Source organism: Aotus nancymaae, unplaced genomic scaffold (assembly GCF_030222135.1).
Source record: "Aotus nancymaae isolate 86718 unplaced genomic scaffold, 86718_ANA_hifiasm-v0.15.2.pri h1tg000221l, whole genome shotgun sequence".
Lineage (NCBI taxonomy): Eukaryota > Metazoa > Chordata > Mammalia > Primates > Aotidae > Aotus > Aotus nancymaae.
The window spans coordinates 301272-317845 of NW_026988636.1; the positions used below are offsets into that span (position 1 = coordinate 301272).

The window sequence follows — 16574 nt, forward strand, 5'->3', positions numbered from 1 at the left end:
TAGATGCAAAAGTTTTATATACATTTCTTAGTGAGAGTAAATCAGCTAAGGTATGCAATGAGTGCAAACACTTTAAATCTTTAAAAATACAAATCAAACAACTATAAGTACAAGACATGGAGTTTCCTTAAGATTTTAAGCATTCATAACTAATATACACATGTGCACATATACAAATAATGTTGTTTTTGAAAGTATCTGCTGTTGAAAGCAAATGCTAAAATTGGTGTCCCTCAAACTGTTAGGAAGACTTACTATCTGTACAATCTTTTAACAAGGCTTCTGTGATTTTAAAGCGTAAGGAACTTCCTGGGCCTGGAAGTTTGCCTGCCACCCTCAAGTTCTCAGTTGTTCCTTGTCCTTGGACCATCACAGCATCCATCACAGTCAGGTTATTTCTATGCAAGAACAAGAATTACAGATTTTTCTCTCATTAAATTTGCACAATCTTTGGGTTTGCAATTTCTACTTTTATTTTATAAAGCACCACAAAGAAATTAAATTTAATGGTGAGAATTTACACTTTAAGAATTCAAAAATACACAGAGAAGACAAGAGTTTTTATTTTTAAGAGACATACAATACAGTAAACCACTATTCATGTTTTTGAACTATGCAGTTGATAACAAAGGTATGTTTTATCAGGCATGAAGTGTGTGTGCATGTTTTGGATAAAGTGAATTCAAACTATTTCATAAATTAGACATGTAAATTCATCTCAAAACAAGTAAGGACTTCTAAGTAAGTAGTAAAAATCAACCGACGCCTATATCACAGAACCTACCTGACTATGATAAGTGAAGAAACAGTTCTGTTGTGAACTGGAGTAAACTTTACTTTGACAGACTTCTTTTCTCCAGGTTTTAAAATTAGGTTTAAAATTAAATGTCGAGAGAGGCCCTCCATAAATCCTGTTGAGCTCTGCAGAGGATGAGCCTTGAATCATTGGGTAAACAAAGAGGAGTCATGAATATATTCTCTGGAAGACTGTTTCTTCCTTTATACCCCATCTAAAGCCCAGTATAGTTTTCCAAACTGATTAAATTCATAAACGATTTTATCTGTCATGTTTAGATACAGGTTAGCTGGAAAGCAGCACAGAGGTACCAACGATGAGATGTATATTCTGCATTAAGTCCAAAAAGGGGCTTTGTCCCCCAGGTCACTAAAGTCCTCAATGTTTGCACAAGGCATTTGTTTTTGGATACAGATCTTTTTTGTTTTTAACCTTTTACAATTTTGAAATATTACACACATACAGAAAAGGACACAAACCTAAGATGAACAGCTAGATGCATTAGCACAAAGCAAACCCTTGTGGAACCAACACCAGCACCCCAGGCCTCCTGATGCTGCTGCCACTGCTGTGCCACTCCTCCCCTCTGAAGGGGACCAGGGGAAGGGTCTTCAGGCTGCACTGTACTTTTACATGTAAAATATTTCCAGTTCCTATAAATTCCTCCTTGAATCTTATTTTGAAGGTTATACACAATTACTGTATCATAAACACTTGATTATTTAAAGTTTAAAGCATAGCTTAGTTTAATATTCAAAATATGACTTTTTTTTTTTTTTTTGAGATGGAGTCTGGCTCTTGTTGCCCAGGCTGGAGAGCAGTGGCGCGATCTCTGCTCACTACAACCTCTACCTCCCGGGTTCAAGTGATTCTCTTGCCTCAGCCTCCAGAGTAGCTGGGATTGCAGGTGCCTGCCACCACGCCTGACTAATTTTTGTATTTTTAGTAAAGATGGGGTTTCACCATCTTGGCCAGGCTGGTCTTGAACTCCCAACCTCGTGATCCACCCACCTCAGCCTCCCAAAGTGCTGGGATTACAGGCGTGAGCCATGGCACCCGGCCAAAAATATGACTTTTTGACAGACAGTTATAGTTAAGGTTAAAAAACATTTGCTTTTTTATTTAAAAAAAAAAAGTCACAGGTCACATATAAGGATATACTGTTCTGGTTTTTAAGCAACATTAAGCGTAAACTTTTTTGAGGGAAGGGTTGGTACACTTGGCTGTAAATGTCCGCCAGTTCTTTATGGCTTCCGCTAACATGGAAGGAGGGTGAATTTTGTATTGTTTTCTACTCCTCCTGGAATAGACTGGTGTGTGTTTCACACATACAGATCTAACTACTTGCTTCAGCATGATACCACAAACATTAACTTATAATCAACAGACTTTATGAAGCACACTACTTTAATTCTTGCTTCCAAGGTAAATACGGTGGTCTCTGCACGTGCCGGAGATTGGTTCCAGGATCCCTGGCATAATCAAATCTGCACATTTTCAAGCTGTAGTTGGTGACTGAGGAATGTGTCTATACAAAAAGTAGGGCCCTCCATATATGCAGTTTTGCATCCTGAGAATTATATTTTCCATCTGCACTTGATTGAAAAAAATGTATGTATGAGTGAAACAGCACAGTCCAAACCTGTGTTGTTCAAGTGTCAACTGCTATTTTTTTTTCCTTTCTGTCACAGCCTACTAAGACAAGAGAATATTCCAACTGCTTCAAAATGGTTGCTGAATAAGTTCCCTTTTAAATTAACTACTCTGAGTAACTGACAGACACAATGATGTGCTATACATATATTCCCAGCAAACACTAGCTAATTTAAACTCTCATGATTTGGGGAAAACTTCAGGATGTTGTATTGTCTCCTGTATACCATTCAGGACCTTAATAATTTTATAGCGGTAGTTCTCCAAGAGTGACCCTTGGACCCCTGGGGCTCTCAGGGATCCTGTCAGAGTATCAACCACAATGTCAAAACTATTTTCATAATAATACTGAGAGATGGTATTTGTCTTTTTCACTAAGTTGGCATCTGCACTGATGGTCAGCAGCAAAAGCTATGGAGGGTAAAAAGGCTGACCCCTTAGCATGCATCAAGGCAGCGGTATCAAATTTCCCTAGCAGCCAATGTGTTTTTCAGTGTCATGCATTTGTAGTTTAAAAAAAAAAAAAAGTCCTTAATGATGCAGTAAAAACGTCAACCCCGGAGCATGATATTCTGTGGGATACGACAGTAAGTATGTATAAAGTATTTCTGCAGCTACCATGTTGTTTTGAAAAGCTGTTTTAGATGGAAGCTGAGCTAGCTGCTTTTCTCACGGAACACTGTTTATGTCTGAAAGAATGACTGACAGTCAGTCTATGGTTATTCAGACTTGGGTAACTGGCAGATATTTTCACAAAAATAAGTGAGCCTACTGAAGGATTTGTTTTCAATGATAAAATTCAAGTCTTTGAATAAAACTTAGGACTTTGGATAATTTGTATTCACCCTTGCGAGCTCGACAGCTTCCCAATACTTCAAGAGTTTCCTGATGAGACTGGTGGTTATATTAATAAGTATGACTTATTTGTGGATACTACATAGTAAATTGTGGCAACATTTGTAAGGTCTGCATGTCTCCGTGAACTAGTATTTTCCAAATGATTGATGTACAGTGTTATAAATTAAAAGGCAATGAAAATACTCCTTCTTTTTCTAATTACATGTCTGTAGCAGGTTAGATTTTCATTATATACTTCAATCAAAACAATGTATCATGAGAGACTAAATGTAGAAGCAGATATGAGAATCTATCTATTAAGTCAGGGAGCCAGTCATTAAAGAGATTTGTAAAAATTTAAAATAATCCATTTTCCTTGCTAAATGATTTTAAAAAATTTAGTTTTCATTTTTGATGTTAACCTATGTTAAATGGAATATGTTTATTATTATTTTAAATAAATTAAATCACTATATTAAAGATCTCTAACATGGCAAAACACTGATAGATGTAAACCATATAAACAAGAAACCTCTCTGGGATCCTTAATAATTTTAAGACTGTACGGGAGTCCTGAGACCAAGTATTTTGAGAACCGCATTTTATAGCACTGTAGAGGAACCTGTGATAGAATTTACTCTAAGCTCACTCTAGGACCTCCTCCTGAATTTCTTATTTAAAATAAATTTCTGATATCTCGAGTACTCTTACTTATTTTCTTATCTCTCACAGTGCTTAGTTCACTGTTCTACATCTTGTAAATATGACTTATAGTTAATAAAAAAGTTAAATATTAGCTCACTTAATACTTATGCAAAATTTCTCCTATTATAAAAGCAGAGTGGGCCAGGTGCGGTGGCTCACACCTATAATCCCAGTACTTTGGGAGGCCGAGGTGGGCGGATCACTTGAGGTCAGGAGTTCGAGACCAGCCTGGCCAACATGGTGAAACCCTGTTTCTACTAAAAATACAAATAAAAAATTAGCCAGGTGTGGTAGATGCCTGTAATCCCAGCTACTCCGGAGGCTGAGGCAGGAGAATTGCTTGAACCTGAGAAGCAGAGGCTGCAGTGAGCCGAGACTGCACCACTGCACTCCAGCCTGGGCAACAGAGTGAGATTCCGTCTCAAAAAGGAAAAAAAAAAAAGCAGAGTGAAAGGAAGTTTCGGTTACTGAGCCTTCTAGACAACCTCCAGTAACATTTGTTACGTTGGCATTTTACAGACAGGAAAAGCAAAGCTTACAAAAAGATTCCCAGAAAGGGGTGTGAGGTTAGAATACAAGACTGTCTAAACTTCAGTCTAGTGTCATGTCCCAGCCATTATTCAACAGAAAAAAAAAAAATACAACTTAGACTATTACTTATGTAAGCCTGCCTTAAAGACAGACTTATAAAAACTAACTATTCTGATAAGGATTTGGCTAATATATGCCTTACAGATTAAAACATGAAGCTATGGGAAAGAATACAGAATATCAAGAACTACAAGGGATCTGGTTTGAAAAGGCTCTTAGCAATTTCTGATCAGCAATGACCATGTAATATGATGGTAAGGGAAAGTCTTTTGGAATCAGAGAAACAGATTTCAATTTGGCCCTGGGCAGAAGGGCATGGTGGCCAAAAGGCTTGGACCAGTTTGAGGGGGCCTTAGCTCCAAGTGTTAAGTTCCTAACACACACCCTTATATTAAGCCTTATTTAATAATGAGTGGTGAGTGGTTGCTCAACCTGGCCTGAATGATAGAAACCAGTTTGGTTCCCAGAACAAATCAGTTTATGTATATGTTTATAAGATTATCCATTGAGTGAAAACCACGCACGTTACCGTGCTAAGTATGAACACAGCCAGTAATGGGTTTAGCATTCATGGGTGGCTTACAATTTAATTACAAAGTATCCAGAAAGAAAATTTAAATGACTGAGCTCAATATTTTGATGCTTAATAAAAATCGATTATGAATTAATATTTACCTCACCTATATATTCTCAGAATTTCTGTAGTAATTATCACAAACCTTCATGGACTTAATGTTTAATGCCCACAAGTATGAACCTTTTACTCAATGTGGCTCACTCTGATCTAAATCCCACCTACTCTTCCTGATTTATTTGGTCTAAAATAATTACTGGACTGCTCTGACTTCTTCAGTAACTTACCCTTCAGACAAATTTAAGAGTAGCTTATAATTTTCTTTCACATTTACACTGATATTATAGAATAATTTCTTTGGAATAGTATGAAGTTTGAATACTTACACTATTTCTGAAGACTTGAAATTCTAGTGTTCTCAAATCTATCTTTGCCACCTTACTCAAGTTAAACCTAAAACAAAAAATGTACACATACTGATTCATAAGCAACATCATAGTTAAGGGGGTTACGGAGTGATTATCAGGTGTGTGCTTTATTTTCAAATTATCGTCTGGCAGGTTTTGAGATCAATATGACCAGATTTATAGCCTTAAAAAAATTAAAGGCTACAACTTGTAATTAATATTTTGTTTACTTTTTAAAACTAAAATATTTGAAAGGTTTCATCGGCTTTCTCTTTATAAATTTTTAGAAGGGAGTTCCACATTACTTTTTCTTGCCTTATATTGAAAGTTTTTCTCGATGTTTCACACAGTGTCAACCTAAACCTGCCTAAAATCTTCTCTCAACCTTATAGATCCAGAACTCCTCTAAGTCAAATCTATTACTGAATGAGCTGCAATAAGGCTTTTTAAGTGAATAAAATACTGATTTAAGACTACATAGAAACATTCTGATGATCCAAAGCAACACTTACCTTGATACTAACTTATCTACAAACACTGAAGGGTTGGAATATAAAGCCAGAGGAATAAACTGAACATAGACAGGAACATCTGCAGGATTTTCTAAAGTAATCTCTTCTTCCTTAAACAAAATAATGAAACATTAAATGAAAGATTTCTATGGTTAAAGCTAAGAGTAAATACTTTATAACCCTAGTATGTATTTCCAAAAACCAATGTCACTTTGAATACTTACTGAGGAGCAGTTTGTATTAGTAAGTGGAAATTTCAAGTGCCGGGGTGAGCTAAGTATGGAAGGCCAGGAGAGCTCAGCAGTGATTTTCGATATTATATTTTTTTGAAGATCTGTATTTACTTCAAATATAGCACTCAGTCTAGAAAAACAATTTGTAAGTCACTGTATCAAAATGAAACGTCTGAGTCTTCTGAATATAAGAAATTCGATTAGGCTTATGTACTTGAGAAATTTTATGCTGGTCCTGAAAAAACACGTTTATTCGTTATAGTATTTTACTATGCTTGTAATGCTGTATGATGTCTCTATACTGGCACAAAGAGTTGCCAAAATATCTGTCACAGATCCTCTGTATTGTTTCTGTACTGAATATGGAAAGGATGATAAATCTTAGGAATAGTACCTACCAATGGCATTAATGTAATCCTGTGTTAGTTTAGAAAAACCTTCCCAAGTATAAATTCAGTAGAAAAAGCTGGTCTATATTAGATAACCTGTTTAGAAAATTCAGGCATATGCAGGTAACACATGATGTTACACAGACCCTAAAGGATCTTACGTGCCTAGGGGAAAGATCTAGACATTCACAACCAGGGTGCTAATAACATTTTCAGTAGAACTAATGAGAAGGCAGTACATTGCTTGGCATATGGCTTTTTTCCCCCTTGATATAAAAACCATCAGAATCCTCACATTCAATGAAGACATCAGTAGACAACAGAGGTAAAACCTATGAAGGTTTTGTGCAGATACATGTAAAGCTTTCAGCAATATTCAGGACCTCATCTGAATATTTCCCTACTCATATGTGTGTATAAGCCAGCTGCTTAGAATTCACAACACATTCCCAAGGACACATTATAAATGGGGCTAAGATCGCTGGGACTAAACGCTGAAGCATATTTTAACCCCTAACACTACTGCTGTGGTGTTACGATCACAGTTAAGAGTACAGGTGTATAAGACTAGTAGCAGAAATCTTCTGTAATGCACACGTGACAAAGTAACACAAAGGCAGGAGCAGGGAGAACATCACATCTACTGTGTACTTAGGACATCAGGACAGACAGGGAGCCCAGGTCTTAGCAATGGGGTGCTGGGGACACAGGGAGGAAGGCAGGCTTTTTGTGGATAGGAGGTGAAGAGGTTCCTTAGCAGCTGACTCTAAGGCAGCACTGTAAGTTATGTGTTCATAATTGGACATTAACATTTGAGGCTTGCTTGTCCTTTATAATGTACACTGTGGAAATACAGGGTACAAAGGAGAGTTTTAATTAGTGTTCTCTCAACAAGTCCATTACGGGAAGTCTCTTCTGTATTCATTTTAACCATCTTAAAGCAAACACTCAACTTTCTTTTGCCTTAAGAAAATTTTTCATAGCAGAGTTCAGATAAACAAACCCTCCAATTCAATTATGAATGGCTTAAGAATTTACAGTACTCTTAAATGGGAATATCTTGATGCCAACAAGTATATTTCAAATTAACCGCTTGAGGAGAGCAGTTTCTATCAACTGCCATACTGTCATTATTTTAGTCAAATTCCTTTCTGAAGTACACGAAAAGACTAGATTTCTATACTACTAAATCAATACATTTTTGTTTTGGAATCCAGGTGTAGTATTGATTTGTCATTAGAAGTACATTTCCTACCTGCCAAAGAAACATTGTGGAGCCTGCCCTGTGAGCTCCCTAACAACTCAGCACTTAGAAAGGAAGGAGGCATTGTTTTCACAATAAGCAAACAAACACTCGATCTTGCACCAAGTGTCTAGGTGGGTGTAAACCTAGAAAATGTTTTCCTTGCCTTTAACAGAGGTCAGTGGTAGGTAAAAACTTTCTTTCCTATGCAAATAGATGAGTCTAAGGTGAATACTGTAGTCATCCTACATAAGGACAACTTCAAATATTTTCTTGGAGTATAAGAAGTATCTAAAGCACTGGAGAAAAGAGAAAAATGACAGTATGTGTATTTCCAAGCAACATATAGTTAAAATGGCAATTTAAGATGTCTCACTAGTAACTTTCTGAAAATCAGGCATTTTTTCTTAGCTATAAAGCCAAACAATCTAATATAAGAATAAAATTTAGAAAGCAATATGTTTCAAACTTGTAAAGATGGCTAAAATAAATAAACATAAACCACTCACCTATGACCTGAATTTTCCTTTATTCCTGTCCAGCTCTTGAAGAGGCTTTGATGCAAATCCCAGTCAGCATCCCACATATCTTCCTGCATGGCTACACCAGGCTGCACTTTGGGTTCAGCTAAAACAAGGAAACATGTTATGACATATTTAACCTGCATCTATACCCACCTGTCAATTTTCCTTCAAATAATTTCTATAGTAACAAAAGACGGTAATGTACTTTCAAAGTGGCAGCCTCTTATTAAAAACATATTTTTGGGGCAGTGAAAACATGTGGGAGAACAGCAAGATCACTTACATTTGGATAGAAAAGGCAAGCCAGCATAGCAATGATCCCCACACTGTAGTCCAGGATCAAAATAAATGTTTGCAATCTATAAAGAGGCACAGGAGAATCATGAATTTCAAATCCACAGAAGGTCATAAAACAAAATATTAACCGATGGGAATTCTCAAATATAACGTCTTCAAACCTTTGATTTTTTTCCTGGCTCCAAGTCTTCCTTATTGCCCCGTAATCGTTTATAGTAAAATCGCACATCTTCTGACAAAGATCGTATTTGCTGTATTTTTACCTTCTGTGAGAAGGAATTCATAATATTTAAACTTTGATGAACTATTTTCCCCTGAAGGAAGAAAGCAAAAAACAAACTCATTTGTATATGGTTAAATTTTCTTAAGATAACACACTTTAGAGTAGACAAACATATTTCTAGGAAACCAAAGCCCAAAAGCTATTTTAGAATGTCCATCAGTTGATGATCTCTAAACTGTAATCAACAGCCAAGAAAATCCCACAAAAAAAGAAACTTTTTTTCCTTACTATGGCATGTTACAGAAAAATCAGGAGGACAAATCTTGCAATCTTGTTGACAATCGATTGACGTAACATTCACACTTTCATGTTAAGATATTGAGGATGCCAACAAAGTACAAACAGAGATAGCTCTAAATAAAGAGAATGGCCACTTTCAGTTTGTAAGTGGGTTTTGTTTATATCAAGGTAAGAATGCCCTGAAATAACTGAATTATAAAATCTAAAGCCAAACAGGACAAAATCACATTTTTTTCCTTAAAAGTTTTTTCATTAAGAAAAATGTATGTCATTTGTGCCAAAGAGAAATTAGACATCTTTTAAAATGATAGGTTGTCAAGTATCTTATTAAAACAGCATACGGGCCACGCGCAGTGGCTCATGCCTGTAATCCTAGCACTTTGGGAGGCTGATGCAGGCGGATCAGTTGAGGCCAGGAGTTCGAGACCAGCCAGGCCAACATGGTGAAACCTTGTCCCTACTAAAAATACACACAAAAAATTAGCAGGTGTGGTAGCACACACCTGTAATCCCAGCTACTGCGAAGGCTTAGGTAGGAGAATCACTTGAACCTGGGAAGCAAAGGCTGCAGTGAGCTGAGATTGCGCCACTGCACTCCAGCCCAGGTGACACAGCGAGACTCCATTTTAAAAACAAACAAACAAACAAAAAACCCAGCAAACAGATCAAACTGTTAAATAACCAGCAATTTCTCTTACCAGTCACAAGCTTCTCTCTGTGACAGGGTACCAAATTTTAAATTAAAAAATTAAATGATTTATATAATCTTCAAGAATTATATTACAATCTTTCTTTTGGCTGAATACAAAATTTTATTTTTGTAGATTCCTCCTTATTTGAAGAGGTCTCTAAAATGATTAAACCCACTTTTTAAACATTTGGAATAAAAAATACGGAAGTGAAGAGCGTGCACAGGAAAAAGGGTGGAATGACGGTGACGCTGAGGCCAGTGTTCTTCATTTACACAGCCCAGTGAGGCTAAAACAACCGACAGCCAGCAGAGGGCAGGCATGCAGCTGCGACGCTGACGGGAGCCCTAAGGCAGTCAAGGCACTTGGTGTACTTGGAATAACTACTTCCCTTGTGTCTTGTCTCTCAGGGGTGTGGGGGATCAAAAAAGCTCACAGATAGAAACGCTGCTCTCGCAATTCTATTCAAATATTAAGCTACGAGTTATGTGAAATGTGTATTCTGGGATATTGTTTCCAGTCATCTCTAGTATTCTCCATCGGATAAAGAGATTGACAGGATTTGGTAATATAGAGGTAATTTAGAATTCCGAGCAAGTATCTGGTCCTGTAAGACACTTAAAATAATCTGAAAGCTTAATCTGAAGCTGTTCAAAACCAACCCCTCCAAGTCTCATGCTGAAATGTGATCCCCAGTGTTGGAGGTGGGCCTTATGAAAGACGTTTGGGCCATGGGGGTGGATCCCTCATGAATGGCTTGGTGTGTTCTGACCTCGTGGTAAGGAGTTCTCATGCCATTAGTGTGCACAACCACTGGTTGTTAAAAAAGACCCTGGCATCTCCTTCTCCTCTCTCTTGCCATGTAATCTTTGCACATGCCAGCTCCTCTTCACCTTCCAACATGAGTGGAAGCAGCCTGAGGCTCTCACCAATGCAGATGCCAAGGCCATGCTTCCTGTACAAACCCCAGAACTGTGAGCCAAATATACTCTTTTCTTTATAAATCACCCAGCCTCAGGTACTCCTTTATAGCAACACAAATGGATCAAGACCAATGTCTTGTTTTTATACACATGCTTTCTCCCTTATTCCACTCACGGGCCTTTTCACTGTGTCATCTTGCTGTCTTCTCAACTGAACTATTCCCTCCCAGGATTTACAGAGAGATTAAAGACATCACTGATTGAGAAGGTAAAGGAAGGAAGAAACATGGCTCTTTCGGATAAATAACAAAGTCAAGAATTTTGTATAGTCAGTACAAAGTAGAATGACAGGAAGATGAGGGTTTAATTAAGACCCAAACTTAAATGTGATGAAACTAGTAATTCAAAATTTGTTTGTTTTTTTTTTTTTTTGAGATGAAGTCTTGCTGTCACCCAAGGTTGGAGTGCAGTGGCCCAATCTTGGCTAATCGCAATCTCCGCTTCTCGGGTTCAAGTGATTTTTCCTGCTTCAGTCTCCTGAGTAGCTGGGATTACAGGCATGCGCCACCAGGCCCATCTAATATTTGTATTTTTAGTAGACATGGGGTTTCACCATGTTGGTCAGGCTGCTCTCGAACTCCTGACCTCATGATCCGTCTGCCTCGGCCTCCCAAAGTGCTGGGATTACAGGCGTGATCCACTGCACCTGGCCAAAATTTCTATCTTTAAGAAGCTAAATGTTGAATTTAGGTTTTATGGTACAGGTTGAGTATCCCTTATTTAAAATACTCGGGGCCAGAAGTATTTTAGATTTCATTTTTTTTTTTTGATTTTGGAATATTTACATATATATAATGGGATATCTTGGGGACAGAATTCAAGTCTAAACATGAAATTCATTTACGTTTCATATACATCTTATATGCATAGCCTGAAGGTAATTTTATTAAAATAATTTTGTGCATGAAGCAAAGTTTTGACTGAAACCCGTTACATGAGGTCAGGTGTAGAATTTTCCACTTGTGGTCTCAAAATGTTTCAGATTTAGGAACATTTTGGATTTCATTTTTGGGTAAGTGGTGTTCAAACCCACTATTGTCTCCCACCACTAGGATATGAGACACTTTTACGTTTGCCCTGGTATTCCTGAATGGACTGCATCACCTTCTTGCAAAAGGCAGGGTCTTCTCCTGGTTTTCCCATTTCTTTTGTCCTTGTTCCCAGGCTCAAACTCTAAGCCGTATTCCTGCCTCCTCTATCTATCCCCCTCCCCATACTTGTTTCAGTCTGTAGGACCTCTTTAGGATATAAGCACAGTTCAAATGATTCACCTGCAATGTCTCTTGCCTACATTCCCTCTCCATCATTTGTTCCTTCATCCATACATTATGTACTAAGTGTCTGCTATTAGTACATACTGTGTACTAAGTGTCTTATCCCTTTCCTAAAGGATCTCAGACTCTCACTGAGGAGGCCAACTTATAAGGAAATATTTATAGCACAATATGAGGCTTGCAACAAGAGGGGTAATTTCAAAGTATTCTAGGATTACACATGAAACAACCAGTACTGTCAAGAGGAGTCAAGAAAGCTTCAGAGAGGAGATGACAATGGAATTGAATCTTTAAAGACACACAGGAGTTCTTTGAAGGGAGGAGAGGAGGAAGGGCATTCAAGGTGGAGAAACAACAAAGGCTTGGAGGTATGAAGGGACTTTATTACCTCTGCCACAGCTATATGCTCAAACCTCCCACTGGCACTTTTCACGTGGACTCTGGCCAGTCTGTGTGTTGGCCTCCAGGCACTCTACTGTCACTTTCATCTGTATCCTCTATTTCTTTCTGCAGAGAGCCAGTCTTTAAAGCTCAGCTCTGATGATGTTAAGTCTCTGCTCAAAAACTTCATACTCTTAGGCACTTAAGTGCATTTAATTTTTTTTCCATATATTCCATTTTCTCTCTTAAAACTTTTCTCCATTCTTGCCAAACTGGACAATTCACTATTGCTTGAACCCACCTCAGACTTTATTGACTCTGTATCCCTGTTGAGCTTGCTCCCTGGCCCTGGATTCCCATCTCCATCTCTGACAGAAGAAATTCTAAGCTGGCTCCCACAGCCCCTGCATCAATGAGATGTGTATTTCCCTCACAGCACTTATTTTCACTCCTCTAGGGCAACTTCTACATTCTGCTTTATAGCCCTGAATTGTGTGTCCATTTCCCTTTCTAGATAGAAAACTTTTTGAGGAAAAGGACTGTATCTCTTTACATCGTCTAAAGTATACTGTCTTTAAAATATATGACTAATAAAGAATAATTGTACTGTAAAAGTCTAGGAACACAGAGCTAAAGGGAAAGGCAAAAAATGAGCAACAAAAAAATTTGTGTATTAATGGTCTTACTGGAAAGGAAGGTGGAAGAACAATGTGCTTAGGGAAGCAGGTCAGTGAGCCTACTGCAATCACAGCCTTCACAGGGATTGTCAGGATCTGTGGAGTCAAGAAGATGACAATAAGTATTCAAGACAGCCTGCTCTTGACAACTACTTTATTGTATTTTGGGGTTAACCTAATTTTGAGATTTGTATTGACAATAACCAGATCTAAACCAGTACTAAAATCACCCATAGATACTGTTTAATCTGTCCAATGTACTCATTAAAAGGTAATGAAATATAACACATTTCCACGGATTTCTCAGTGATTCACTGAAAACATGTAAAAAAGACTAAACAATGGGGAAGGAATTAAAGACAGGTTTTTGAAAATATAAATATTTTTGAATTTCAAAATACCAATAATCTATAAAATAGATTTTAAAAAAGAAAGTCAAATTGTACTCCTAAAACAACGTATGTAAAATCTGGCATTTCTAGTTATATAGGGCTCTATTTTTTGACATAGAAATAGACATTAACCTAATTTTAAAAAATGCACTGAACATTCTAGAGTTAGAATCCCATACCAAACTGTGAGTAACTCACAAAGCTACTTTTCTAGGATATTTTTCTTAATTCTTATTTTCACCCATATTAACAAAAATTTATCTTAAATCTGAAATGTATTTATTTATGTCGTGAGTGATAACTATGAATTCCTCATTTTTGGAGGTAACCTGACATACTCTCAACAAATCATTTATTATTAAATGGCCAATTCTGTTTATTTCATAATTACATTTTTTTTTCATGTGGAAGTTGTTTGTGTATACTGAAAACATCTATGAGGGCAAAGGTGGCAGCTTGTTGAATTTAGCAGTGCTTGACTTCCCTAAGGGCTTTTAAATATGAAATTGAAAACATTTAGGTTTGGCAGAAATATAGCCATTCAAAATCTTACTGCGTGCATAATAAACTCCACAGAGAATATTTTAATTAAAAGCTTAAATAACATTTAGTCCCCTGACTTTGAATGACTTATGCAAATATAAACGTGAGCACTCAAATTAAGACATGATCTCCTGATTTTATCCTCCTTTTCAGAAATGTTAGACCCTGCCTGCTATTTATGATTGCAGGAACAATCAGAGATATCTAACTCAGAACACTCAGGCTCTGTACAATGACATAACCATCTGCTTAGGCAGGTTTCTAACAAAGCAATTCTAAACGTGCTAAAGGCATTTTTCTGAAGTTGCTTTTTAGGTTAGGAGGTTTGGATTTTATCATAAAACTAAGAGTCTATGAACACCAATTTTCTATAAACTATTATTGGAAAAGCTCAGTTTTTAAGGTATGAAAGTAGTAAACTGTAACTTTATGAGTAAACTTAATTCTTCGTTTTCATAAAAACAAGAAAGAACTGACTTATTCAGAAAAACTCCACTGCCACAAATCCACAATAAAGTCCTTACCTCATAGTCTGTTGTGATCTGGATGGCTCCATCGTGAATCCCCTCTAATTTTTTTGCAGTAAGTTTGACTCTGAAGACTGCAAAATAGCCTGAAGCTAACGTAACCTGTAGATAGTAGAAATATCATTCATTAGCCTTGTTAGTTGAAGTTTCCTATTAAAATGGAAATGAAGGCTATAGTGACAAAATGACTTCCAAATCCTAACATATACCAGTATGACACTGAATTACCACTGTGTACAAATATCTCAAAATAGTGCCCATCCCTTGATATTTCTCTACTACACTTGTTCCATAGGCCACTGAAAAAGCTGGTTCCTGAAGAGGGAGGGGTGTGGTCCTCTTGCTAATAAAGCTCCTCACTCTTCACCCATGAACCTGTATGGCCAAAGGGGCCGGAGCAGAGGGACACAGCCTTCCACCAACCTTTCAGGCACATTGGAGCCTTTAATGTATACACAGCTGGCTCTGCTTCAAGCTCTGTAATGTTAATATTCATATCTTCAGGGCAGCTGAGGCCGCGTATAACAAAACACCAGACCTATGGCATTCCATGGAAATGTATTTGTCAGCACTCTCTGTATATAAGGACATTTGCTTTTTCTTTTGTGAAACTGCCCCAAGAAGTTCTATTCTAACCTGCAGATGAGATATCTGATACTCCTTCTCACAGAAGGTGATTCTAATTCTTTTCCCAGTAGGTAGAAACTCCAATTTCCCCTTTCAGTAGTGGTGAGGGCTGAAACTAATATATTTGTTTTCTCTTGTTTGTGCTCTCTTACAACCAACTGTAACATGTTTATTAGACAGTTAGAAATATGTGGGCAGACTCGCAGTGATCGAACAGTTTGCCTCACTGATAGTGAGGCAGTATCTGGCCAGACATATTACTGTATAATTGAAAATATTTTCTACCAATGTTCAGGGCCATCTCTTTTTCCCCGTAAACTCAATGAACACCAGGTTGGTTTAGCACCCATGGGAATTCTCCTGTAATGACACATGTGTTACAAAAAGATAATTTAAAATTTGTGTGTTATGGAACTTTTTATGAGAAGGCAGGATTTAATCCCTTTGGGTTTCAGTGCCTTCATCATAAAAATAGGGAGTTGAATTATATTGCCTATAAGGTCCTTCTAATAGCAAATAACCAACACTATTATAAACTGCATAAAAATAACAGTGACATATGTAACATAGCAAGGGTCTTCCATTTGCAGTTTAGACATCCATCTTAGTTTAAGGAGACAATAAAGTTTACTTACCGATGATTGATCTGATAAAGAGGATTTTTCAAACTCTGGCAGGTTTGAAATTATTGTAGTTCTGTTGCCTCTTTCCACAGCTACAAGTTCTATTGATAAACCATCTCCTATGATATGCCAACTTTTTATAGCCAACTTTAAAAAAAGATACGAAAATTATTATCACAACGCAAGCAAAAAATCCTTAAATGTGATTTAGAATAAAAACAGATTGCTTTTACCTCAATTGGATTGCTGTTTATAATTGCAAATAAAATATTACTTGCTTCTGTAGCACTCAGTACTCCAAAATCTATGAAACGTTCCTCTATTTTGGGGGGCAATACAAAGTACTAGAAAGATATAAAAGAACCAGATTAAACAAAAAGTCACATTGATGTAACAATATTACCTCTATTAAAGATGTATTAAAGTTCCCCCAAAATTAGCTGGGCATAGTGGTGTGCACCTGTAATCCCAGCTACTCAAGAGGCTGAGGCAAGAGATCATGCCACTGCACTCTAGCCTGGGCAAAAGAGTGAGACTCCCATCTCAAAAAAACAAAAAGCGTGTATTAAAGTTC

The 16574-nt window shown here is 37.2% G+C and overlaps 1 protein-coding gene across 1 annotated transcript in view; it reads right to left on the reverse strand.

Annotated features, from left to right (window-relative positions):
- LOC105722158 (transmembrane protein 131-like) overlaps positions 1-16344 on the reverse strand; it is a gene marked incomplete at its 5' end in the record, with an annotated part of 57401 nt that extends 41057 nt beyond the window's left edge. Inside the window, 12 exons of the mRNA XM_064371918.1 lie at positions 256-398; positions 785-936; positions 5543-5609; positions 6076-6185; positions 6300-6438; positions 8450-8567; positions 8748-8823; positions 8923-9075; positions 13298-13384; positions 14748-14852; positions 16013-16147; positions 16234-16344. Of these exons, the coding sequence (XP_064227988.1) occupies positions 256-398; positions 785-936; positions 5543-5609; positions 6076-6185; positions 6300-6438; positions 8450-8567; positions 8748-8823; positions 8923-9075; positions 13298-13384; positions 14748-14852; positions 16013-16147; positions 16234-16344 (1396 nt within the window). The remainder of the gene's footprint in view (positions 1-255; positions 399-784; positions 937-5542; positions 5610-6075; positions 6186-6299; positions 6439-8449; positions 8568-8747; positions 8824-8922; positions 9076-13297; positions 13385-14747; positions 14853-16012; positions 16148-16233) is intronic.
- Positions 16345-16574: the final 230 nt, after the last annotated feature.